The sequence below is a fragment of the Microcebus murinus genome, chromosome 3, assembly GCF_040939455.1.
Source record: "Microcebus murinus isolate Inina chromosome 3, M.murinus_Inina_mat1.0, whole genome shotgun sequence".
NCBI classification, from domain to species: domain Eukaryota; kingdom Metazoa; phylum Chordata; class Mammalia; order Primates; family Cheirogaleidae; genus Microcebus; species Microcebus murinus.
This window is the reverse complement of record NC_134106.1, coordinates 35,322,120-35,349,606: the sequence shown is the minus strand read 5'-3', so window position 1 is coordinate 35,349,606 and position 27,487 is coordinate 35,322,120. Positions and strand designations below refer to the sequence as shown.

The following is a 27,487-nucleotide window of genomic DNA, read 5'->3' as shown; positions in this document are numbered from 1 at the left end:
GCTTTGTGGGCAGTCATTCCATCCTGTCGTGTTTTGCCCACACCAACAGCTGAGTGTCATTCGACTGCCCTTTGCAACGACTTAGCAATGGCTACAGAAAAGGGGGAGGCATCCAGAGTTGCGTGGAAGGGTTAGGTCCTGGAGCCAAGGCCATTATGTACAGTTTCTGATAGTTTTCTCAGTAAGGTTTTAAGGGGAAAGATAGTCAAATCATGCTTAGAGCCATCTGATGGAGGATGACAGACCCAGCAGTTAGTTAAATTTAATGATTTCATGACAGTTTGGGAGAGCTACATTTTCCTTGGTGAAGAAGGCTCTGTTTTCAGAAAAACAGAGACCCTTAACATTCTTCCTTCCCTCGTACCCTTCCCAGGTGTCAAGGTTGTTCTCTCTCCACTGCCTCAAAATCACTTGTACCATTTCAGTAGCTATAAGTGTACCTACCTTTTTCCAGTTATTTCCTACTTGCAACCACACATTTTGTCTAGAATGGTCAAGTGCAAGAGAGATAAGGCATTTTTATAAAACTTATAGAAACCTATTATGTCCCCCATGGGCCACCTTAGGAAGATTCAGCAAATAATGTACTCAAATAAGTGGTCATTATCTTATGATTTAGGACCAGGTCAATCCAGGTGGCTATACAGAATTAAGTTAGAATCTTCTAAGGATTCTTTGGCCAGACTGCCATATGGAAGTTGTACCACCTAGGCTGCCTGGAGTTGTCATTGGGGAAAATAAAGAAGCATGCCAGGAGTGGTCAGGGCAGAATTGTAAATTTTCAAAATAGGTCAAAAACTTCATTTATTATTTTGTATTTTTTCTTTATGCTCTTTTAAAGTTTTGAATTCAGTAGAATTTAATTTTGTGTAGAGTAGGAGGCTGGAATTCAATTTTAATTGCCTGTGGGTAATCAGTTATTAGAATACTTTTCTCTATGATCTATAGTGTCAGCTGATTCACAAATGAAATTTTCATATATGTGTGTTCCTGTGTGTTCTATTTTATTCGTTTCGTTCTCTCCACAGTGTCCTAATTTACCCAAGTTTTATGATATTTTTAGCTATCTGATTGAGTTCTCCAACCTTCTTTACAATTAGCTTTGCCACTCTTACTTTTGGCCCTTGGTGTGTCTATATACATTTTAGAATCTACTTGTCAGGTCACTTAGACACACATACACACACACAAACACACACAATTACAGTTTTTATTGGAATTGCATTACATTTATAATCAATTTGGAGAGAATTTCATTGTTATAATATTGACTCTTCTAATCTATGAACATAGCACATCTCTCTATTTAAGACTTATCTTTTTTTATAGCATCTCCCTGTTAAACATACATCAATGTAGAAAAAAAGAACCTTGACCTCTATGTCATACCATACTCCCAAATTAACTTAAAATGTATCATAGATCTCAATGTAAAAGCTAAAACCATAAAGCTTCTAGAAGAAAGCATAGAATATCTTTTTTAGGTAGGCAGAGATTTCTTACAGAGGCCATAGAAAGCATGAATCATAATGGAAACAATTTTTGATTAATTAAACTTCATCAAAAAATGTCAAACTTCTGCTTATCAAAAGACATTATTAAGAAAATAAGTTGGCAAGCTGCAGACTAGAAGAAAGTATTTGCCATGAATATATGTGCTTTTCCTTTGAAAAGCAACTTATTAATAAAAATGGTTAAAAATCTTGAGTAGATATTTCACAAAGGGCCATACCAATGACCAAATCACATGAAAAGTGTTCAGCATCATTAGGCATCAAGGAAATGCAAATCCAAATCACAGGGAGTTATCACTACCCACAAGGATGACTAAAATGGAAGGAAAAAAAAAGACAGCAGCAAATATTGGAAAGGCTATAGGGCCACCAGAACTCTCATTTATTTGGGGGAATATAAAATGTTATAATTATTTTGGAAAACTGTCAGTTTCCTAAAATGTTAAACATATTGCAGTTTTATACTCAGATACTAATCCAAGAGAAATCAAAACATGTTCACAGAAAGGCTTATACAAGATTTTCATAGCAGCTTAATTCACAATAGCCAAAAAATGGGAAGAGCCATGTCTGTCAGTAGAAGAAAGAATAAACATACTTGCATGTTCATACTACTCAACAGTAAAAGAACCAGACTACTGATATATCGAATACCATGGATAAGTCTCATACGTCGAATATCATGGATAAGTTTCATTCATGCTGGATGAACAAAGCTCAAAAATTATGTATTATTAGATATATATGAAATTCTAGAATAGAGAAAACCGAACTGTGGTGATAGAAATCAAATCGGTGGTTCCTCAGCGGAAGTTGGCTGAGAAGGAGCATGAAGGAACTTTATGGGACAGTGGAAATTTTTTGAGTCTTATTAAGGGTGTGGATTACATGAGTATATGTGGATCAAATGGTACACTCAAGATCTGAGCATTTTTCTGCATGTAAAATATGTTTCAGTTTTTAAAAATGTGATATTCTGAGTCTCCGTTAATTGGAGTTCTTTAATAGTTACAGAGACAGGATATTTAACTAAATTCTATATTTTGCTTGAGCTTTTTGATCAGTTATACAATCTGAGGAACTGTTTTTAGGACCTTGGTAGAGTTCAAGAGTAGTTTTTATAAAAATGGAAAAGATAATCCTTACAGGTTCCATGGGGTACCATGGAACCTGTAAGAGATCTGTAGAACCATGTGAGATCTGTAGAATTTCACATGCCAGGTCTGTACTTCTGATAACCGTACTCCAAACCAGTGGTTCTAAGTCAGGGACCATTTTGTCCACAGGATATGTTTGGCAATATCTGTAGACATTTTGATTGTCATGATTGCAGGGTATAGGAAGGGTGTTGTGCTACTGGCCTCTAGTGTGTAGAAGCCACAGAGGCTGCTGAACATCCTACAATGCCCAGGACAGCCCCCTGAAACAAAGAATTATTTGGTATAACATGCCATTTGAGGTTGAGAAAGCTTGTTCTAGACTTGCTGTAACCACCAAAGCTGAGTCAGTCTCAGTTGATTGGTGTTGATTATACTCATAGTTGAAATCAATTGTGGACACTTGGCATTTTCACAGATTACATATTTCTTCCTTAACAGAATTTAATATGAATATTTGTAAACATACATAATCTTAAAATTTGAGATAAAAGACCATGCATTAAGAACACTTCCAAAATCAAAATTATATGTATCATTTCTGTTGATTGTTAAACTCTTAAGATGCTGTAATTTTTGTTTTTAACTGTTATTGCATTAAATATCCAAACTAATGACCCTAGTTATCTTCCTATTTTAAAAAAGGCTTTATTATCAAATCAGAGGAAGGTAAATGATACTAATTTATCTTTTTCCCCCCACTCCACAGAATGACAGGAAGAGAGTTTTTCTCTCGTTTTCCAGAACTCTATCCTTTTCTTCTCAAACAGTTGGAAGCTGTAGCCAATACAGTGGACAGGTAAGGGGGAGAGAATTGGGTGGGGCAAAATGAAATTGAGGATGTGAATTACTTCATTAATTGAGATTTTCCCCATAGGCAACTGTTTTTAATAACCCCTTGTAACACAGATGGCTTTCTTTTTAAGTGCTTCTTTATAATTACATCATGTTGCCTGGCTGGCTCTCCATAGTAGATTTGTACATGAAAAGTTGTATAAAATACTGTTTTTATATTGTATTTTATATTTTAAGCCCTTTTTTATTTTAAATTTGGTAAAATTTCAGTTTCTTCAGTGTTATATAGGAAGTAACTTAGAAACATAGTGATTTCATCTGTTCAGAATTGTTTTCTTCCTATTATTTTTTTTTAAATCTGTGTGTTTACATACTGAGTTTGCTTAATCCGCACCTGTCATTTTTTATCACTGGCCTGTTGCAACTTACCATTGTGAAACTACAGTACTTAGCTGACTAATCTGGAACCTATAATCATAAATGGTACTGATCTATCTGAGCAAAAATGGCCAGTGACTGTCGAAAAACTAACCAAAGCCATCAAGAGGGCTTCCGATCTTACTAGGGTAGATAGAAAAATTCACCATTGTCCTTCTAATCACATCGTCTAGCTAGTAGTAGAATTTTTAGTATGGACATCTTAGAACATGTGCTTTTCTATTCTTCCAGCAATTTTTGTACTTGGTATGAATGTACACTAGCTGTCTATAATTAGAAAATAAAATTATATCCGTGAATTTTACTTCTGTTTATGATGTATTTCCTCACATTAGTAGTTTGCGCAGACATGCTTTTCTGGCCCTACTAAGTCACTGCTTGTTTCATGCTTTCTTAAATACATTTGGGTGTCCAAAGTTTCACATTTTATACTCTGGAACAGGCACCTCTCTACTGTATGAATAGTTCTAATCAAAAGAGCAGACACTCTAGTTAAGCAAATGATTAGCTTTGAGAAGAGGATCATGTGGAAAAGCCCAGTCCGTGGCTTTGCCAATAATTTTTCCTTATCATGCACATTAGGAAGATAGGAAGTGAATAGAGAAAAAAAAAGGAAAACTATATCCTTAATCAGAGAGAGTGTTACTTCATATACATCATTATTTAAGGAGAAAAAATGTTTGAAGATAGTGCCTCACTACTTAAATTTAAATTTTAAATCTTTTATGTGCAATAATTTTTTTTCAGTGATATGGGAGAACTGAATCGTCATCCAAGCATGTTTCTCTTGCTTTTGGTATTGGAGAGACTCTACCCTTCCCCAATGGATGGCACTACTTCTACTCTCAGCATGGCACCTTTTGTTCCTTTCATTATGAGGTAGAGTCATACTGCCTGGAAATAGTGGGGGCGGGTGTGGGGGTTTTATGGGAATATTTTATCTTGTTCTTATTTCAGAAATTATAGTAATTTTTTTTTTTTTTTTTACTTTGGAAGGGGTCTTGTGAAAGTAGGGGCTGGGGCTTATTGCCATTACTCCCAACTGGCCTCTAATATTTCAGAGGAAGGTACTTACATCATGAATACAGAAGCTCATTATATATACACCTGTGTATATTTTCCTTGGAGCCCTGCCTAATGGCAGGTAGTGTTGACAGGAGATACCCCTTTTGAAAAACATAGCCTGTTGTTTGCATTATCCCTGTTTTGACCCTGGCCAGCACGGGGCAGGCTTGGTCCTGGTGTTTATCTCTTGTCTAGGGGTTCAAGAGGATATCAAGACATCTGGCTCTTCAGTCTGGAGGAGTCTGCTAGGGGGTGGAGGGGATAGCATGTAGATGGCACACTGCCATGGGGCATGAGTTCCCACTCATCTTCTTTTTTAAGCTTAGACTACCTGAAAAAGAGCCATGAATATAGAGGATGCATGAAATAAAATAACAGGCTTTTCTGCTTCTAGAGCCTGCCACCACTTCCTGTGTTACATTTTTTTCAGGCATCTGCCACCTTCTGATTATGTTGTTCATTTTGGATCAAAGGCCTCAATACATAGGCTTCCAAAAAGTATTGAATTTTCTCATGAAACATTTCAGAATCCTGTCATATTATTTAGCTTTTACCTTTCTGCTTACCTCAGTAAAATAGCACCTTCATCTTTATCTCTCTACTGAAAATCAAAATAGACTTAGAGCAGAAGGATAAGAACCTAAACTCAAGAGAATAAGCTTGTTATTTATGTGGTATCCTGGGTTCTGCTTCCTGGTTTCACTGAGCTGACTTATGCATTTTAATGTGAGAAACCATAAAACATGAGATTCTGGCATGTGAATGCTGTAGCCATTTGTTTGTGCCAAGCCCTGGCAGTGGCTGTGTTATCTTTGATCACAAAGATGACTCACTCAGACTGGTTTTTGTTTCCTGATACACAAAGTTACCAGTCTCCCTCATCCAGGGTGATTCATTTTAGGAATTTGGGTGGTAAATTTTACTTTTGGGGCCTTAACATTTTTTCTTTCGCGAATAACTTGAAAGAACTAAGAACCATTTTCAGAAAGTTGATGCAAGGGGGAAAGGTGTGTGCACAGAATCACATAGTATACATGAGAGACAGATTTGATTTAGAACCTTTTCATCTGTATTGAGAACCTTCAATTTATAGAAGCGTTTTACTAATCAGTCTTACTTGTTGCATCCTAGAAACAAGAAATTACTACATTGAAAGCATCCTTCCAAACTGTTGTTTAATTAGTTTACATATAATTAGAATGTTCATTTTACTTACATGCAAATTACCTATTATATAAAATGAAGATTGCCTTGATACAGAAGATTTAATTATTGCTTTGAGGGCAATATACTTAGTGCCTCATTTTTTAAACTCAAAAGACACAAAGTAAGAAGTTTGTAATCATCCTGTTCTTCCAGTGAAAATGCCATGGTTAATCATTGCTTTCTACCTGAGTAAAGATTCATAGAGCACTACCAACAGCAGAAGTGCCACAACTGATTCCTTAATTAGAAAGTTAATAGGTTTTGATTTATTGAGTGTCTGTGTGTTATAGAACAGTACTTCTTGAACTTTAAGATATAATCATTGCTTGGGTATCATGTAAATTCTGATACAATAAGTCTGGGGTAGGACCTGAAAGTCTGCCTTTCACACAAACTTCTCTGTAATGCCAGTGTTGCTGGTCTATAGATCACACTTGGAATAGCAAAATTAAATTTGGAGCACTAAACTTAAATACCATCAGAGCCACACACAGAGAAGACTTCAATAAACTAGACCAGGGGTCCTCAAACTTTTTAAACAGGGGGCCAGTTCACTGTCCCTCAGACTGTTGGAGGGCTGCGCTATAATTTTTAAAAAACTATGAACAAATTCCTATGCACACTGCACATATCTTATTTGGAAGTAAAAAACGGGCAAAAACACTCACAGGTGGCCCGTGGGCTGTTGTTTGAGGACACCTGAACTAGACTGTAGTAGATGGGAGGTCATACTTGGTTAGGTTATTCAAGGGGTTTATTAAGAAGTAGATTTTGACCCAGGAATTCATAGAACGGGCAAGAAAGTGTTCTGAGCAGACTGGTCAGTAGGAAAATAGACCAGCCTTTGTTGAGCCCTGACTTTTTGCCAGGCACTGAACTGAGTATTTTGATTACTGTGACTCTCTGAGAGGAGGTGTCATCACCTCCATTTTCGTGCTGAGTAAATTGAGGTTCAGAGAGCATACCAGTTACAGAGCTGGAATTTGAACCAAGACTGCAGGACTTGTCAGGAATGTTACATGTCCTCTTTCTATTACACCAAAACAAGCAGATGCCTCTTTTGTAGCCAGTGACTTTAGCTATGCTGAGAGAGGGCCCATGAGGCCTGAAATTTATGCAACTAAGTGCGATGAGGAGCCTATGTCCACAGTTGGTGCATCTGAGTACAGGCTGTTTGGGGAATGTAGAGGTAATGTCCCCACCAGTGGTGGGATCTGCTCCTTACTTTGCTTTTCTTGTAGGAAAGGTGGCTGATTGGATTGATCTGCCATCTGTGGTCAGGCACCCATGGGGACAGTTGCCTGGGGTTATGGGATTGACCCGGGGCCAGACACAGAGGAACACTGGCTCTTCTTTCTTGACCATCTTTGGTGAAGTGGAAGGCCGTAGATTTAGAGTTAGAAAACCTAGTTTTGAGATTTATCAATTATTGCAGGGACAACCCATGTTACCCCAAAATATTCACTGGGGAGATGAACTATTATATAAATAGATTTATTTAAAAATAATGTATTTGATAAAACTTAACACATTGGATTTAGATTACTTCTGAGAAAATTATTCATGAAGAAAGTGAAAGGTTGATCATAAAACCTATCATTCCAGACAATGTTTGTGGTTATAGTCAGGTAAAGAATAGGCTGTTCTGACTTGGGTTAATAGCTAGAAAGATAGGACATGCGCAGTGGATAGGCAGTATTTTATTTTTGTAGCATTATTATTGGTGATTTATGGACTTGGAAGCACTCTAATCAAGCTCATGGATACTATAAGTTTAGCTAAAGAAAAAATTCTCAGCTTGTGGGAGTAGTGCAAAGGTTGCTCTGACTATGTTAAGGTGAATTGCACAGTGAGAAGATTAAAAGCCTCAACTACAGCTTTTTATTTCCCTTTGATTTATATATGCCGACCTGCTATTTTCTTCCTCTCTGAAAGATATTTGTAGCATTATTTGTATTTTTAGTCCTTTATCCCATATTTAAGAATTTATCCAAGCCTATTTCTCTGTTGATTTTCTTTGTTGACTTAAATCCTAGAAGTTGTTGATTTGGATTTTCCAAAGTTATATGTATATGCAGTTATGATTGTTGCATCACCTTGGAACAGAAATGATAATGTTAATCCCAGTATCTTGTTTATAAATTTTTTAATCCAGTATATTTTATGATGCTGTGTTGAGTCCAAATATACAGCCCTTTACCATGTGAATATGATGCCTTCAATTTAAGACCATTGATTTTTCAGTTCAGATACCACAAAACAGAGAGATTCATGCTTTACAGTCTCAGCTGGCTTTCTGAACACAACTCACCAAGGCCCACTTGTCTGGGACTCTAGAGACTAGAAAGTCTTTTCAGAGACCCAAAAGTCTGGGGACATGCATCTTTTGAGTTCCCTTTCACAAGCAAGTTTCAGTTGAAGAGCTATAGGAAACCACTTATGCCCCAAACCTAGGACCATGGAGTCCTGAACAGAGCAAAGGCCCAGGACTCAAGAGACCTGATTCTCTCCAGGCTCTGCCACTTAGTCACTAGCTGTGTCATTTGGACAAGGCTCTTTATCATCTCTGGACCAGTGTCACCACCTGTGTGTATGTGGAGATCAGTTGAGACAGAAAGTACCTTTTATGGTTGATAGCTGAGATCTGATTAATACCTGTGGGAGAAATCCCTTCACTGCCTTTATAGGGCTTTTTTGTTTTTTTTAGGTGATGGAGTCTCGCTCTGTCACCCAGGCTGGAGTACAGTGACATGATCATAGCGCACTGCAGCCTTGAATTCCTGGGCTCAAGTGATCTTCCTGCATCAGCCTCCAGAGTAGCTGGGACTACAGGACCATGCCACCATGCCCTACCAATTTTTTTATTTTTTATTTTTTGTAGAGACAGGTTTTCTCTATGTTGCCCAGGCTGGCCTCAAACTCTTCACCTCAAGCAATCCTCCCCTCTCAGCCTCCTGAGTAGCTGGTGTTACAGGTGCAAACCACTGGACCCAGCTTTTGGGGTACTTTTAAAAGGATCTTCTCTACTCCCACCTTGTTTATTTTTCTCTTCCTTTTTATTTTTTTTTAAAGAGAGACAGGCTCTTACTGTGTAGCCCAGGTTGGCCTTGAAATCCTGAGTTCAAGTGAGTCGCTTGCTTTTCTTTTCTCTGAGAAATATTGAAGTACAAATAGCAGTACAGTCTTAATTAAACATGTGACAGTGGAAATCACCCATAGGAACCTATGCAGTAGAAACTTTTTTAGTTGAAATATGAAAATCTAGCCAATAATCACAGAATTAGAAAATATATGTTTTATATATTTTAAAAATATTTCATAGAACCCTTTGATTCTACCAGTCTTGAAAAAAGGGAAATTAGGGATACAAAAACTAAGAGTTTGTTGGTCCTTTAAAGCTTATGATATTAGGGAATAATATTGACTCTTGTTTTCTTTTCCTTGAAAGTTACATAATTAAGGGATTATCACTTTGCTCCTTATTCAGGTTATGAAGTTGAAAGAGCTTGTATTCCATAGTGTTGAGTAGACAGTAGACAGTAGTTGACTTCCATTTTCATTTGTGATTGTAATACCAGGAACTCTCCTTCAAGGCTGCACATCGCATTTCTGTTTGTTCTGCCTTCCCAGAATTTGTATAGATAAGCAGAGGGCAAGATTTGCTCTATAGAGAGAGAAATGAGGCAGAGATCGGTTAATACACTGCTGAGAAGGAAGTCATGCCCTCCTCACTTTATCTCCATTGCCCCTCCTAATCACCTGTCCCTTCTCTTAGTGTCCATAGCATTTGTTACTTAAACCCTTGCCATTCCTCGTTACTGTGCCATTCTGTAATGCTCAGTGCTTGTTCTCTCTAAGTAAATCTTAATTTCCTTCCATTCAGAAGCAGGTATGGGGTGTTTTTGTTTGTTTATTTTTTGTTATCTTTCTCTGTCTAGCCGAATTTGGGCACAGGGTTGGATTGAGTAATGGAAAAATGAAGCTAATTTGGAATTAAAGCTTTTTGTATCTGAGCAGATATGTGTATCTCTGTAGTACTCAAGGGACTTCTAGTCCTACAATACTGGAGCCACATTTTGTATCCCACTGGTTACTGTTTATGTAGGAAAGAGGCTCAGCTGGGTTTTGTGTTTTACCTGGACTTTGAGAAGTCTTATGTTCTAATGTGAGCTCTGACATTTGCTTTTATGGTGATTTTACCTCTCTGACCCTCTATTTCCTTTTCTATCAAATGGAGGTATTGAACTGGACGTTACCTAGGTTCTGTCTAGCCTTGTGAGCCTGTAACTGTGTTCCTACACTGTGAATTCTCCTCTGAATGCCTTCCAGTGAGCCACTATGGAGGCCCACCTTCCAGCTACCCTGCTGCAGTCATTACACATACCATTATAAACAAGCCAGAACACGTGAGGGAAAGCCTCCCAGGTTAATGTAGCATGACTAGAGGAAGTGTGTTAACATCTACTATATAATGGGGATAATCGTGCTTACAAAATAAAGGATAAAAGCTCCTTGGTTTGCATGTTAAGAAAAATTTTAGAGAGAGGAGGGGATTGCTAGTGGATTGCTAGTGTAATGGTGATAGCGATCAGATTTTTTTCAATCCCTGCTTTGTCTTGTCTCTGCTGGTCAACTTGGAGGGAAGAACCTGAAACCAGATGCATACGAGGTGATAGAGAAAGGACACATCCCTGGTCCTAGATAAATGAAAGCCTCGGGTGTAAGTGAGGCCAGAACTATGTCTATATTTTTTGGGAGATGTGGGGTAGAAATGTTGTGTCAGGAGCCTGTAGAAATATTTTCAAAAGAGAGAGGAAAAGGCATTTTGTTAGTGACCAGACAATTGTGTTGCTATTGATTGATTTAGACTGTATTATTAAATGGATCTCTTGCAAGGGCTTTGTACTTTATTTGCTGAGAACTAGTAAGGATTCCCTAAGAATAAGTCATGCCTGAGTCACCTCATTGTTTTCATGGGATTACTAGGCTAGATGAGAACAATGCAGCTTTATCCAACATCTGAATTATTTACTTAAATGAAGACAGAAGATAAGCATGCAATCTTCATTGCATGCTTATCAAATCTGTGAGGGAATCAAGATTCAAAATAGTCTTTAAGCATGGGAGTGACAAACACAAATTCAGGCACATGGCCATTATCTCTGCATGGAGAGGAAAGGGAGGCTGGGGAGGAAGGGATGAAATTGAAAAGCCATATACTAGGAGCTTCAGTTTTATTTGTAATATGTTCTTAAGCTGGGTGTTGGGCAAATGGTTAAATGTCATGTTATGCTCCATACTTTTTTTTTTTTTGTATGTCTGATTTAGTTCATAATTTATAAAACAGGATTCAAAATAGCCTTGGAAGACTGGATGGATGGGCTGAAACTATCAAGATAATATTTCATAGAAATATGTATCACCTTGTGATTTTTAGAAGTAAAATCATAATTGTGTATATGCAGAATGAGAGGGATATTTGGCTTCACAGCAATTTTTATGAAAAAAAAAAGAAAAATCCTGTTGAATGAGATTTCCTGTTGAACCATGAGAAAACAATATGACACTGTTGCTGCTTCCAGATAGTGGAGGCTTTGGTCCCGCCTAGCTCTGCTAGTTAGCCTATACCCACATTATTCTGTTTGCTCTGCTCTGGGCTCCCCATTTTAGAAGGGTCACTGATAAACTAATATTTATCCAGGGGAGGTGACTGTGATGAGAAGGAAGCTAAACATCTGGAAACAGACTGGAAAAGACTTAAAGGCAACATGGTAATGGTCTTTACATATTTAAGAGGCTGCCATATGGCAGAATACACATAATTTCTCTTTTTTTACTCCCAATGGGAAAGTAGGAAGTAGGTGTAAGCTTTTAATATAAAGAATTTTGTGGAAATTAGTATTATAACCATCAAAAAACCAAACATATTTCCGTAATACTGAGCTTGCCCATCAGTGAAAGTGTTCTAAAAAAACTGATCATATGTTGAGCATATTTTTTAAAGGATTTCTGCAGTGTGTCCGAGTTTGAGTTAGCTGATCATCACAGTATCTATTTGGGATGTCTTTTTTCAGAATAGCTGAACAACTCAGCTATAGATTCTAAATGTGCAGTGAGTGAAATAATAAACCTGCCTCTAAATCTGCAACACGTATTTGTACATTTTTGCTTATGGATTCCCCACTCTCCCAAAGAAAAGAAGTTGGGGTGCTGTTCTTGGCATGGCCCATGAGGTCACAGTGGTCTGCCCTACATGGTGCCCTTTAGAAATTAACCCACTTAAATTTAGCCTCTAAGTAACTTTTATAACTTTGTTCTGGATACTTTTGAAAACATTTTTTTGGCATATGAAATATTATGTCTGAAAAGCATTCCGTATTAATTTAATTATCTTTTTTTGTGGTTGCTATGTTTTTCTCCATTCCAGATGTTGGCTTAAGCCACGTTTGTTTTCTGACATGCATAAGGAACATCTGAGTCGTTGAGAAGTCAGAGATACTTTTCCAAACAATGATTAAAATAGATAACTCTTTGTTATCCAAATTTCTCAAAGGATCTTCTCTGAACAGAGACACATGAAGAGTACCGGAATCTCCAGGCTTTAACCACCAATAGAAACACCTGAGAGTAGGACTTTGCTGGTGCTGTTAATGTAGAATTTCCTCCCCCGGCCAGCCTGCATGTTGAAAAAAACTCTGCCCAACATGTGGTTACCACTAAATTCCATGAGGTTTAGAGAAAAGGAGTAGAGGAAAGGAGTCTCCCTCATCACTGTAATATGCTAACAGTTGTTGGGTGAAAGAAGGGAACTACTACTCCATCGATCTGTGAAACCCTGGCCCCCTGGTTTGTTTCATTAGTATGACTGTCTGATACCAAGTCAGGCTTGGGAGCCAGATTGTCAAGGAGCAGATGTTCAGTGCTCCTCAGCGTTTTTTTGTTTTTTTTTTTTTTTTCAGCTGCTCAGTTTTTTTCTTTGTGTATAGGCCTGGCTTGTACCCACTCCTTTCTTTCAGGCAGACATGTAAATGACCCCAGCATTACCTTCCATGGGGCTATTTGTTATATTACAGAAACCTACATTTTGAAATAAAGCATTTCAACTCTGGTGAGGATCTAGAAGCAGAGATTAGAAGGATGTTTCCTAATGCTGCCAAAATCACATTGTTTGGGCAGCTACTTACTCTGCCTTCTTTTTACCATGGCTGTACCTAGTACTTTTATTTGGAGAGCTGTGCTCATGGCCTTTTGAATTTCCGAATTCCACCCAAGGGTAGCTGAGGTTCAGCATGTGGAATGAAATCATGTTTTCTGTATTGTGTGGCTTTTTTTGCAAAGAGTTCTGGCATAAAAAGATACTCTGTCATCTGTCACCAATTTTTATCTCTCAGTTCCTAGAGAGGGGCCTGGCCGTCTTCATCTGTGGTGCCAGATCTCTTAAAGACCATTTTCTAAATATGTTTTTGAGCAAAAGGTATGAGAATTTCACCTCTTATGGAATGCATTGACAAAGCAAACTAGAAAAACAAAACTTGTACGGACCAGCTTTTCTTTAGTGTTATCTGTTCCTTCAACAAGCGAGTTCAGGTCATGTTAGAACAAGTGATTTGATCTGCACACAGTCACATTCTTAGGTGAAATTTCTGACAATGATGATAATCTATGGTCTATTGCTGCCATTCACACTGGAAGTTCAAATCCAATTAGCTAATCGATGAACCAAGTATTTGTTAAACATCTATTGTGTACCAAGCTAGTGTTAGGTCTTGGGATATAAAATAAAGGAAAAGATCTTTATCCTTAAAGAACTTACAGTTAAGCTAGTGAGATAGAACACATGAGCCTGACATAGTGTATATTTATAATACCACTTAATTATATGATGTATACACTAAGGACTGAGGCCTAGAAAGAAGGGAAAGAGCACCAGTGGGTTGGAGAAGTCCAAGAGGTTTTCCAAATATAAGGCAGGAAAAGAATGTGGAAATTCAGTCTACCATCTCAAGGACTTTTAGAAATTTCCTGTGGTGATTAATAGCTCATGCAAGAACAGGGAGGTCCAATGAGGGGAAGATAGCGATAGAGAATTTTATGATTCATAACTTGGAAGGCATCATAAAGACCTTTGCTTCCACCAAGGCGGACCCAGGAAATTCACAAAATAAATGGTTTGCCATTACATAGGAGAAATCATTGATGGTGAATCTTTGGTAACTTTAATAAAGAACAGTATTTTCCCCAAATGTTGCGTTTAAGTCTTGTGAAAATAATGAATAGTAGTGGGAAAAATGTTAATTTTAGCAATATTTAAAATTTTAAAATATTCTAACATTTTTCCATAACGAGCTTTTATTCCTTATCTTAAATATTTTCTCAAAAATTGTAGCCAAGGTGCTCAGTAGGCATTTTTTAATGCTGAATTGAAAGATTTCACAATACCAAGCTCCAAATGCTGACTAATATGCATTCATCTTATCCTACAATATAGGGAACATTTTAAGATCAAAAATGAATTTTTTCTCTTCAGGCAGAAAATATGGATTAGGAAATAGAGCAAGAAGGTAAAGATTAATTATAGTAGGCTTAAAGTGAGGACAAGGGAAGATAATAACATGGTATGTTTTGGTTATCTTTCCCCATGGGCATAGTTTTTCCCTCTCTCCCTCTGGGCCTTGACCCTCACAAGTCTATTTATAATCTTCTAGTAAAAACAAGCTGCATTTGTCACATCAGCTGCATAAGTTACGTTCACCCTCACATCCTTTTACTTTTTCCTTCCTATTTTGTCAGTTGCCTTGAACATTAAGAATCAGAATTGCTTATCTTGCCTCCCCGCCAAACCAATTACAAGTATGCTCTTCTTCACTATTTATTCTTGTCTCTTTATTTTGTGAGCACTCTTCATCACCAGTCCATCCATTAACTATATTTACTGAGGCCCTACTTGTATTTGTGCCCTTATCCAACCTGATACCCCTACTCTCATCATTTCTTTCTTATAAGAGAGGATAGAAGCCATTAGGCATGAGATCTCTCCATGGAGACACCCACTTTACCTACCCACAGCTCCCTCCTTTGTTTTATAGCCAGACTCTTGGAAAAGGTGGTCTGTATTTAGTCTCCACTTCCTCCTTAACCCATTGCAGCCTGGCCTCTTCTTCTACCACCTGACTAAACTGCCCTGACAAAGGTGAAATAAGAATGACCTCCTAATTATAAAAGCCACTGGGTGCTTTTCAGTCCTTGTCTTTCCTGATCTTTCTCTGGAGTTTGACACTATTACAAATTCCTTTCTTTTCTATCTCTTTTCTTCTGGGGCCTCCTCTGGCCATTGTGTCTTTCTTCTCTTGGAGGGCTTTCTTCCTCCTGCTGCCTCTCAAACATTGGCACACCTCTTTTTCCTGCCCTCAGCCCTTTTCCTTTTCACTTTGCATGCTCTTTCCTGGGTTGGCACTCATCTATACTGCTGAGTCAGATGTAGCTCTAGAACTCATGGAGAATTATAGGTTCAACTTTCTATTGGACAGCTCCTTCCTCATGTCCCACAAGCACCCAAAAGTCAGGAGTTCAATTACCTCTGCACACTGAAGTTTGAACAGCCCTCTTTTAGGGCCTAGTACAATGTCTGAGATCTTATTCCACTTTGTTAGCTCTAGAGGGAACATATGCTTAAGAGGAAACCCACCAAAATAATGACTCAGGATATCACAGGGGCTCCTCCTGCTGTCATTGACTGTGTTCATGTATACCCAATAACAAAGGAGCGTTGGATTAAAAATCATTGACTTCTGAAAGCTCTGTAATAAGTTTGAAATGATTTACTTTGTTTCTTACCTTGATTATCATCAGTTTGAGGTAGCAAGTGGCAGGTGTTGGTATCTTTCTTTAGAGATGGAAAAGCCAAAGCCCAGAAAGAGTAAACATAATGTGTCTACAGTCAAAAAGTGACTCAATAAAGAGTCAGGAATTGATTCATTTTTCTCATTCACTCAATAGATATTTGAGAACATTGATTACGTGTCATGCTCTAGAAATACGATACCAATACAGACAGACAAGGTTTATGGTATAATGAGGTATCCTCCTGTGCTATGCTGCTTCTTGTCTCTGTCTTTTTTTACTGTGATTTATTTTCCATCCTCATTAATGATAAATGATAATAATTAGCAAATGTTTACTATGGATCAGGCATTATTTTAGGACTTTACACATACTGTTAACTCATTAATGATCATGACAACACTATGAGGTCATCGCCATTATTATTGCCATTCTGTAGAGGGGGAAAGTTTGGAAATGTGTCCTAGGTCATGCTACTAGTAAGTGATAAGGTTTGGATTTGAACCTAGGCAATCTGGCTGAGCCACTGCCTTAGCTATACTAGCTTTTAACACTACAATACTCCATTCTCCTCATCTCTTTGTGATGCTATATCTGTGAAGTATGGAAGCTAGTTCTCAGCATGCCAAAATTAACCTGCAGTTTTACATAACAAACATTTGGACTTTGCTTTCTTGAGATATTTCCCCCCTTGGGCTTTGCGTTGGCAGTGGTCTCATTTTCTGAACTGAAATCAGGAAAAAGGAAGAAAAACTTGCAATTAAGCCTAAGTGGTTGTGACAGGTTGCTAAATAAAACTGGCTCAACTGAAATTCTGAGATTCTTGAGAAACACTGAGAATTTCTTACAAAAGAAATTTTCCTTATTTTAGGAAATCATGGGTCATTGCACAGTTACAAGTGTTTTAGAAAAGAGAAAATGTGGCTTGAGGCTAAGAAGCATAAAATCTTAATGAGATTATTTGTGGGTTGGTATTTATGCATAATTTTTAAACTCTTAGAAAATATGTTTTCTATCTGTCTTTAGTATGTCATCTTAAGTTTCCACTGTTGAAACTTTACATAATTTTGAAAATCCCTAGGGTTGCTGAAAGAAAAAAGTGATACTACAGTAACAACATTTACATAGGAATTTGAAGTTTAAAAAGTACTTTCATATATAGTCACTTACTCAAGCATCTCTCTTTTTACTCTCTTAGAGAACAGAATCACAAGGATATCAATACATATTAAAAATTTTTTTAATATTCAGTGTTTTCTTATGTGGTAATTCTAAACTGATTTGGAAAAAAGGTGAGTCTGAATCAGTGAAGTGTTAGTGAATATTATGAAATGAGAGTTTCATTACTTCGGATTGCACATAGTAACTTTAGGGAACTGCTTTAATGGGTAAATAACAGTAGCATCTGGTTAACATATTAGTTGATAATCCATACCCCAAGGCCTCTGAAGTGAGTTAAAATCCTCCCTTGTTCCTCAGTTTTTTTTGTTTTTCTTTTTGAGACATATTCTCAAAAAGAGATTCTCACTCTGTTACCTAGGCTAGAGTTCAGTGGTGTCATCATAGCTCACTGCAACTTTAAACTCCTGAGCTCAAAGGGATCCTCCTGCCTCAGCCTTCTGAGGAGCTAGAACTACAGGCGCACACCACCACACCTGGCTGATTTTTCTTAGTTTTTGTAGAGATGGAGGTCTTGCTGTGTTGCTCAGGCTGGTTTCGAATTCTTGGGCTCAAGCCATCCTCCTGCCTCGGATTCCCAAAGTGCTGGGATTACAGGCATGAGCCACTGTGCCCGCCCTGTTCCTCAGTATTGAATTTTTCATGTCCACTGTCTTACTTCCGTCCATTAACCAAAGGTCACTAGCTGAAACCTGCATGGAGGGCACAAGAAGGGTGAGGTGTATCCCTGGGTTTTTCGTATCAGAGAGAATTCCTGGTCTGGGACATTTGTGCCTTGACTACCAGCCCCCAAGAGATGCCACATTTCTCTCTACTTTTTTTTGTTTTGTTTTTTTTTTTGTTTTTTTTTTCATAAGCAGATTCTGACTTGTATTCTCTCTACTTTATAGAGAGAGCTTACCTGTCTCAGTCCTACAGGTAAGCTTTAGTTTGGACTCAGTCTGAAGAACCACAAAATCAAAATTAGATGTGCCCACATTAATGAGATTTTTCTGTTCAGTCTCTACCATGTTCAGAGCATTAACAAAATATATATTTGTATGAAAGGTGCTGCTGTGTAAATAAGCCTTCTCCCTTTTGATTATTGTAATCATACAGGAAAGGACCATCTATTTTGGTAGAATCGGTGGAAATATATCTAGGTAGCCAAAGAAAAGCTGAATTGTTACTAAAGCATGTGTTACACGTAGACAAGAAAATAATTTACAAAGCAGTGGGCAGAAAATATTTTCAAACATAGTCTGTCCTTTTGGGTGATGGGTGAGTAGTGTTGGTTTGTTTCTTTGCTTAACTGTTTATTCATTTTTACCCCCAGAAGAATCCCTTTTTCCTATAAAACTAGAGTTTAAGGCTCAGCTTCTTTTCAGTTTAGATAAAATGAAAAGTAAAATTCATATAATACTGATTGTAACGTGCGTAAGTTGAGTGAAGAGAAACTTAAGAACTGTAATTCTTATTTTCTAGCTGAGCTTCAATGCCATATAATTAATATAATTCAATCACTTCTTGCCTCCTTTATTTCCTGCATGATTTAAGACATCAGAATTTAATTTGTAGCCAGAATGAAAACTGGTCTTAGGTAAAATTTGAAAAGACTAGAGAAGGATTTGCATTCTGCTGCATGGTTGAACACGTCCCTAAAGTAGCAGCTTTAGAATGCCATGTCCTGACAGAATTCCCCATTGAAATCTGGCCAGCAGAGCAACTTCCTTGTTCCGTCCTCTTTGCCTGAACCACTTAACTATCATGAGAGCCCTGGATATGAACCTAGGGAGCTCCACAGAATTGCTACACAGTCTGACAGAAGAGAATTAGTATCACTGAGCAATCTGTGATCTGCTTTAGCAGCCCCAGGCTGTGGGTTTTGGAATTGGCTGGCCACCCTGGCCCAACCTTGGATAAATATTCCTAGGCTCTAAGTAGGATGGGGAATTCAAATCACTGTTTTTCCTGAGTGCTTCCACAGCTAATCCATGGCATGTTGTTATGACTTCTGAGTGGAGTGGCCATGTTTAGAGGGGCAATAAGGGAGCACAATCTACTAACAATTAATACATACTCCTGTAATAGTAGTCTCTTTTTCCCTTAGGAATGAAGCCCCTGGGAGGACCAGATTTAACCCCACTGTAGCCAGTAACCCAGACCAGCTTTACCCCTAGAGTAACTGAAACCTACATGAAACGATTTGAGAGGTTGTAAGCAGTACCCTCTACCTACCCAATTTTCTCAGATGCCTCCTCCATTTTGAGCTGAATCTTACAGACTCACTGGTAGACTTTCATTCTTTTAGTATATGGTTCCAATCCCTTCTAATGTAGACATCTCAGTGGGAGGTAAATTACTTTAAGTTATTATTTTTGCCACAGTATGAATTAGTTTAAGTGTCTTGGGTTTTGACAAGAAGATAAGTAGAAGACATTGGGGAGAAGATGGAAGAACTTGGAACAAAGGCAGAAAGCAAGTTGCCACCATAGCAGACTGCGGTGACTTCTTTCCCATCACAATTTGCTCCCATGCTTTCAATGAAACAGGGCATCCTATTTTCCATTTACCTCTCCCTTCTGGCAGGGAAAGACATGAAGGTCTTTTTACAGCTTTGACTCTTCCTTACCCCTTCTAGATGTAGTTCCATTTCCTTTCTGAGATGAAAGCTTGTCTTTGTCCCCTCCCAGAATAGTTCCAGGCAGCAGAACACAGTGAATCCTTCTAGATAAAAGACCTGCTGATAAAATGCCAGATTGTTATCAGAGAATGGAAGTGAAGGGAGTCAAGTCCCTACCATTAATTACTTAGTTACAGCTTTGTTTATATCCTGTTCATTTGGGGCATGTTTTCCTTGGACAGTTTCTTGTCTGTGTTCTGAACAGCAGTCTGAAGTTTGTAAAAATCCCAAAGGTCAGGGAATAGTGGGTTCCTTATTTTCTGAAAGGTTTAATGGCGAGGAAGAGAAGATCAAAGTTTCTGTCTTCCATCTGGAAGGAAATGGACAAATGCTTCGTTTTGGTGGCTCATTCCTCACCTCAAGCATACAAACCCTACTGTGTTGAATAAACTGCGACTTTGAATGCTTAGCCAAGAAGTTACCTGGAAATAGAATGACATTTATCTCTGTGAAGCCAGAATTATCAACCAAGGAATGAATAGATATCTAGACATTGAGGCTTCACTCCAGTTGAATCTTAAAACTACTTGGTAAATGTACTTGATGCCACTGAACTATACACTTAAAAATGGTTCGAATGGTAAATTTTATGTTTTATGTATTTTATGACAACAAAAATACATAAATAATACTCACTTCCTAATAGCTCCAGTACTTCCGTCACAGTTGGAGATACAGTTCACCCTCTAAATCTGCGGGTTCCATGTCTATGGATTCAACCAACTGTGAATAGAAACTAATGGGAGGGGAAGGAGAATAAAAAACAATACAACAATAAAAAATTATACAAATAATACAACGTTTCACTTGTTTATATAACATTTACATTGTATTAATTATAAGTAATCTAGAGATGATTTAAAGTATATGGGAGGATGAGCATAGGTTATATGCAAATACTACACTATTTTATATCAGAGACTTGAGCATCCAAGCAGGGCATCCTAGAACCAATTCCCTCAGGACACAAAAGGATGATTTACTGTATGGTTTGGCTGCATTATTTTGAATGGGATTGCTATTGCATATAAAGCAATCATCCTTTTAAGAATTGTGGGACTGTGAATATAGGATATCTTAATGAACACAAGAAGATGAAGAGACGGTTTTGCCACCATCATATATGGACATACTGGGAAGTTTGGGACTGGAAAAGAGCCCTTTCTATCTAGAAAATGATTGACTTTATATTACAATAGCCACTCTCCTTCCACAAATGAACCAAAGAGAGAGGAATAAGGTATCTTGACAGTGGTGTCTATCACTTTAATTATCAAATAGTGGCATTGAAATGCTCCACCACTACAAGTAGTATTAGGTAACTTAACCTCATCTGTGGTATCTTGCAGGTATTAAGAGACCAAGCACATCTTTCTTCACCATATTAAATTCATATCTGACCTTGTATTGCCCTGTTAGGTACTATCCACAACTGAACCCATCTTTGCTAATAAGACTGCTGACTTATGATTCATCCAGCCCTCTCAGCTTCCCTGGTAATGGGAGATTCTGAGGACTAGACTGTTGAATTTTTCTCATTAAGCCAAGAAGCTTCTCAGACCCTACAAAAGTTACCTGGTGCCATAGCTACCATATGAATTTTAGGACAGAAAGAAAGAAGGAAGGGAGAAGAGAAATGTTCTGAACTCAGAGCTCTGTTAAAGATGTTTCTTTCCTCCCTGAGTGTGTGTATATGAGCTCGTGTGTTGGTTCCTTTTGTCATTTGAAGGTAGTTGTGAGACCTTCACCATGATTTCAGCAGTACCTTTCACATATTTAAATTTAGTGTTTTCCTTAGAAAAGACTAAAAATATAGGGACTTAGGAAGAAGTTAAGGTAAATTTAAAAACATACAAAAGCTCATTTTGCATGAAACCAGTAAAAAATAAGCCCTGACCCTCATAGGTAAGAAAAATTGGAATTAAAAAATATATGTATTCTTTAGGAAATAAAGACATTGCCAAAAATAGCATGAGTGGTTAGAGCAGTCTGGTGTGAAAGGTGCATCTTTTAAAAAATAAGGTTTTTTGCTTTCTTCTTGACTAATGGTTTTGTCAGAATAACCATTTGAATAATAAATGAAATGCTTTGAAGTATATAGGGGAGTGGAGAACTTTTCTGTGCCTTGTACGAACTGGTGATTATAAACTAAATTATGCCAAATTCCACCAGTTTGCCCAGGATCCAAATACTAGCAAACATAGCCAAAGCCATAGAAATCTGCTTATGAAATCATGAAAATGAATGGAAGTGATCCAGATTGTTTACTTTTCTTTTAAAATGTTATATTTATTAGATCTTAGCACCCAAAAGTTAAACAGTATTGAATTTCATGCATAACACTTTATTTTTAATCTTAGGTTGAAGGTTATGTCCTTGGCATGATTGAAGAATGACTCATACATTTTGCACTGACTCTGTTATTACTATTATTATTTTGATAGGCAAGGATGGAAGCTGGGGAGTAAGATGATACTGAATTGAGGCAAAATTTATTAATTGATTGAATTCAAACGGAAATAAAGAATATCATTTAATGATTTTCTTGTTTCTTTTTATAGTCATGTGTATACCTTATGTGGAGACTTCTTAAATGTTACTTAAGCTTAAAATGCCACATTAAATATCTCCTGACCATTAATATTAGCAGTGGGAATTACCAGTATTTTCCTCTAGTTAATGTCTCAAACTGCCACAGTTAATATCTTCAGTCACATGAGCCCATATATTCTTTATTGAATGTTCCTATCCTAAAATACAGTCACCATTAAATTAATATAATAAGCCTTGGTCACAATCCGGGGAAGGACTGGAAGGTAATATGATTCTCCTCATAATTAGTAACGTAATTAAATGCTAGAGGGCTTCAGCTATATAGTAATGTACCATGCTTCTGAACAAAGAACACCACCACTGAAATTGTATACTTGTAACACTAGTATATTTTTAATTAGCGTCAGGGTATATGTGTGTGATCAGTTTTGTTTCATCTTTAAACTTTGCATAGCAGTCTCCATTGTGCATTCATTCGGAATAATAGTGCACTAGTTTGGCTTGTGTTTTTTCAGAATTTGGGGTGATTCAAACTGGTATGAGTTAAAAATTTCCTTTTTGCTATGGAATAAGTAAATTAAAAGGGTGTTCAAGATATTAGAAAGCAGGTTTAATTTAATCAGGATGGGGGGAGGCATGGAAATCTGTTTTACCTTAATAACCAAATGGAAAATCATACTGCTAAATACAGATAAGTTTATTAAAGCTGGCTCAACAAATTTGGCATCACTTGGTTGAATAGTTTGAGTTGTCAGTTGTACTTAAAATTAATAAAATTGAATTTCTTTTAATATGTGCCATGGGTTCCAATCCCATGGTGGTAAAAGTATCTTAAAGTTGAGGCACACTGGTTTTTGCAACTAGCACAGGCTCTGGAGTGAGACAGATCTGACTTTGAATCCCAGATTGTCCATTCATTTCCTATGTGAGTTTGAACAAGTCTCTTAATCTCTCTGAGACTGTCTGGAGGAACATGTGGAAGATTTGGAGCATTGTGCTAAAAAATATTTTTGTTTTCTAATTCTTACATGATTCATTGTTAGGATTTAAATATTTATTGATTTGATTTCTTAAGAGCACAAAGAAAAGTTAATTCTGGTTGTAAAAGTTTAGAGGAAGTAGCTGGGCTTGTTTAATCTGAGGAGAAGACTTGGGATATTTTGGAGATGGACCTAGAGGCTGAGAAAGGGAAATAAGACAGAATGTGTAACTTAACTTTTCTAATATACATGAGAGGTTATTCTTTAAAAACAGCTTTATTGAGGTATAATTGACATAAAATAAACTGTACATGTTTAAAGAATATGTTAAGTTTATATACCCGTAAAACTATCACCACTGTCAAGATAGTGAACATATCCATCACCCTTTGTAATCCTTACCCCACCTCCTTCCTCCCTCCCCTCACATGGCAAGGGCTGTTCTGTGTTCTGTCACCGTAGACTAATTTGCATTTCTTAGAATTTTATATAAATGGAATCATACAGTATGCATTGTATTTTGTCTGGCTTTTTTACTCAGCATAATTACTTTTGAAATTTAGCCATGTTGTTACATGTGTCGATAGTTTGTTCCTCTTTGTCGCTGAACAGTATTCTGTCGTACAGGTATACCACAGTTTGTTTATGTTCTCACCTGTTGATGGACATTTGTGTTGTGTCCAGTTTTAGCTATCACAAATAAGTTTCTAGGAACATTTGTGTTTAAGTCTTTCTGTGGACTTAAGCTTTCGTTTCTCTAGGGTAAGCACACAGGAGTGGAATACGTGGGCTGTATGGTAGGTGTATGTTTAACTTTTTAAGAAACTGCCAAATTGTTTTCCAAAATGATTGTATCATTTTACATTCCCACCAGCAGACTAGCCAACCCTTGGTATGCTCAGTTTTTTTTTTTTTTTTTTTTAAGACAGAGTCTCACTCTGTTGCACGGGCTACAGTGCCTAGCTCACAGCAACCTCAAACAATCCCCCTGCCTCAACCTCCCAGGTAGCTTGGACAACAGGCATGTGCCACCATGCCCGGCTAATTTTTTCTATATATTTTTAGTTGGCCAGCTAATTTCTTTTTATTTTGTTTTTTAGTAGAGACGGGGTCGCGCTCTTGCTCAGGCTGGTCTCGAACTGCTGAGCTCAAACGATCCTCCTGTCTCGGCCTCCCAGAGTGCTAGGATTACAGGCAAGAGCCAACACAACCGGCCTGCTCAGTCTTTTTAATTTTTAGCCTTTCTAGTAAGTGTGTAGTTATATCTCATTGGTGTTTTAGTTTGCACTTCACTGATGACTAAGGATGTTGAGTATCTTTACATGTGTTTGTCATCCATATATCTTTGCTGAAGTATCTGTTCAGAGCTTTGACCCAATTATTTTATTGAGTTGTTTGTTTTCATATTAATCTGAATATATTTTGGACACAAGTCTTTGAGGCATAGATTTATTTATTTCCCTGGCATGTAGGACCAGAAAAACAAAATTAAATTGCAGCAAGAAAGAGTGTAATTATACTTAAGGAAGTACTTTTTGACTGTAGCAGTGTAAACATGGGTATCGGGGTAACCAAAGGAGGATGTCAAACTTTCCCTGGAGGTATTTAGAAATCAGCTGGCAATAGTCTATTTGGGATGCTGTAGACATGCTGAAGTATGACTCAATTTACCTAATTGCAGTCTTAATTTGAGAAAAGACATCTTCCCTGGAGCAGGTCTCTTGCTAGCATCTCAATAGCCCTTCCTTTTTTGTGTTATTTTTCCAGGACAAGAAAGTACAGCTTCTTAGAATTTTTCAAAGCTTTCCATGTACTTTATTCTTTTAAAAAAATTCATTCTTCCTAATTTTAGCTTAAAGTTCTGCTACGAAACATGAGGAGGGTCATTCAGGGCATTAATTAGCTTTAGCAAAAACAAATTGCAGTCTCTGCAGAGCAATCAAATTAAAAGAAATGCTCAAATTTCCCTAATCTAGCAGTAGCACCAATAATTGTAGCTGATGGAATTGGGAAGATTCATTTAACCCTTTTTGGATGCAAAATAATTAACTAGATTCTAGAGAACTTGTTCTACATGATGAAAGGAGTTGGGGTGGTTTTAGCTCTTGAAGGGAAAAGTAAAGGGGTGTTTTAATGATGGGATTCCAATATAATTAATGAAGGGTTTTCCTGTGTGTTGAAAACACTGGTCATTTGTTCTCCAGCTCATCAGAGGCTCAACTAGAGAAAATTGGCTCCAACTGTAGAAAGATTGAGTGTGGTTAGCATTAGACATAAAACTTTTATTATAGGCATCAATATTATTATAAGATTAAGCAATGGAACAAGTAAAGAGAGGTCATAAAGATATTTTAAAATAAAAAAGATAACTATCTGCCTAGAATGTTTAAATGTCCATTATAGGATTTTATTATTGAAGGGGACTTTAGAGATCACTTATTCTAATATCCTTTTACAGCTGAGGATATGAAAGGATATTATGTAACCTGCCTGTGGCCACATTGTTACATACTAATATTTTAATTTGAGGATATTTTAAAAGTAGCCTCACTTAAGAGACATAGCGGAAACCATGTAAGTATTTCTGCTTCACAGTAGGTTTCACTTCACCAAAATAGTCATTTAAAGCAGGTGACTAGTGTGTTATTGTTTCCTAAGCCCATGAAGATTCTGTATGTGTCTCTCCTTGTCATTAAAAATGTTAAAGATTTTTATTATTGAGTATTTCAAAAATGTCTCTAGATAAATACTATGCTTTGAATGACTGTAGGTGATCAGTATTGATAGAGGACAGCAGAGGACACTGCCACAGCCTTTGTGGAACCTGTTTCAGTCTGACAGGGGGTTCTTCATAAACTATTTGGTTATTGGTTGCAATTTGGTGGATTGCTTGAGTCAAAGTCCTGGTGACTAATGTGCTTTCCTTAAAGATAAAACAGTAGTAAGCTTTAGGCTTTGTTTTGTTAAACACTAGTTAGAGCAGTAGGAAACATATTTAGCCTACCAATTCATTGTGTTTGAGATCTGCAAATATGAGTTCTAACCATTGGAATTAGTGGGATAAGTTGCTTATAAAAGATTCCACATTCATTATCACAACAAAAAGAAATTTGCGCAAGGCACTTTGTTTGGTTGTGGTTACATTTTATTTGGTAACTCACTGTTCTGTTCATGTTCCCACCACTAGACCATGTAGAGATGCAGTTCCCAACCCTGGGGCCTAAGACTAACCCTCCCCTCCCCCAGCCAATGAGACGTAGGAACCTGGTGGGTGAGCAAAACCCCATGGCCTGAGCTCTGCCTTTCCCTCCTCTCCACCTTGGTCTGTGGAAAAATTGTCTTCCGTGAAACCAGTCTCGGGTGCCAAAAAAGGTTGGGGCCTCTGAATTCTAGAGTAAAAACCTACATATATTTATGTAATATTATATACTTATTTCAAAGGGTTTATCTGAGAACTAAAGATAAAATGTTTGAAAATATCTAGCACATTGCTTGACATCTAGCAGATACTCATGTTCCAACCTTCCCTTCCTTTTTTCCTTTGTTGGGTTTTAGTTAACATGGGTATCAGAATCTTTCAGAAATGTAACAAATTCTTTTCAAGAGGGAAATTAATAAAATAGTTCACATTTAAAGGTGATTTATTTATTTTATTATATTTTGAGATAGAGTCTTACTCTGTTGCCCCAGGTAGAGGGCAGTGGCATCATCATAGCTCACTGCAACTTCAAACTCCAGGGCTCAAGCAATCCTCTTGCCTCAGCCTCTCGAGTAGCTGGGCCTACAGGCATGGGCCACAATGCTGGCTAATTTTTCTATTTTTAGTAGAGATGGAGTCTTGCTGTTACTTAGGCTGGCCTTGAACTCCTGAGGTCAAACAATCCTCTTGCTTCAGCCTCCCAGAGTGCTAGGATTATAGGCATGAGCCACTGCACTCGGCCATAAAAGCATTTTATTTTTAAATTATCAGTTTATGTTGACCACTTGCTTTTCTCACAGGATGCTTAGATTTTATAAGCTTTTAATATCGTTGTAGAGATGATCACCTGACAAGTTAAGTTAAATTGGTCAAAGAAAAATTTGCTTGGCACCTATGAA

At 37.4% G+C, this 27,487-nt stretch overlaps 1 protein-coding gene across 3 annotated transcripts in view; it reads left to right on the top strand.

Annotated features, from left to right (window-relative positions):
- THADA (THADA armadillo repeat containing) overlaps positions 1 to 27,487 on the top strand; it is a 325,009-nt gene that overhangs the window by 142,233 nt on the left and 155,289 nt on the right. For all 3 annotated transcript variants that reach the window (XM_076000708.1, XM_076000709.1, XM_020288594.2), the window contains 2 exons: positions 3,381 to 3,470; positions 4,652 to 4,783. In XM_076000708.1, the coding sequence (XP_075856823.1) occupies positions 3,381 to 3,470; positions 4,652 to 4,783 (222 nt within the window). The remainder of the gene's footprint in view (positions 1 to 3,380; positions 3,471 to 4,651; positions 4,784 to 27,487) is intronic.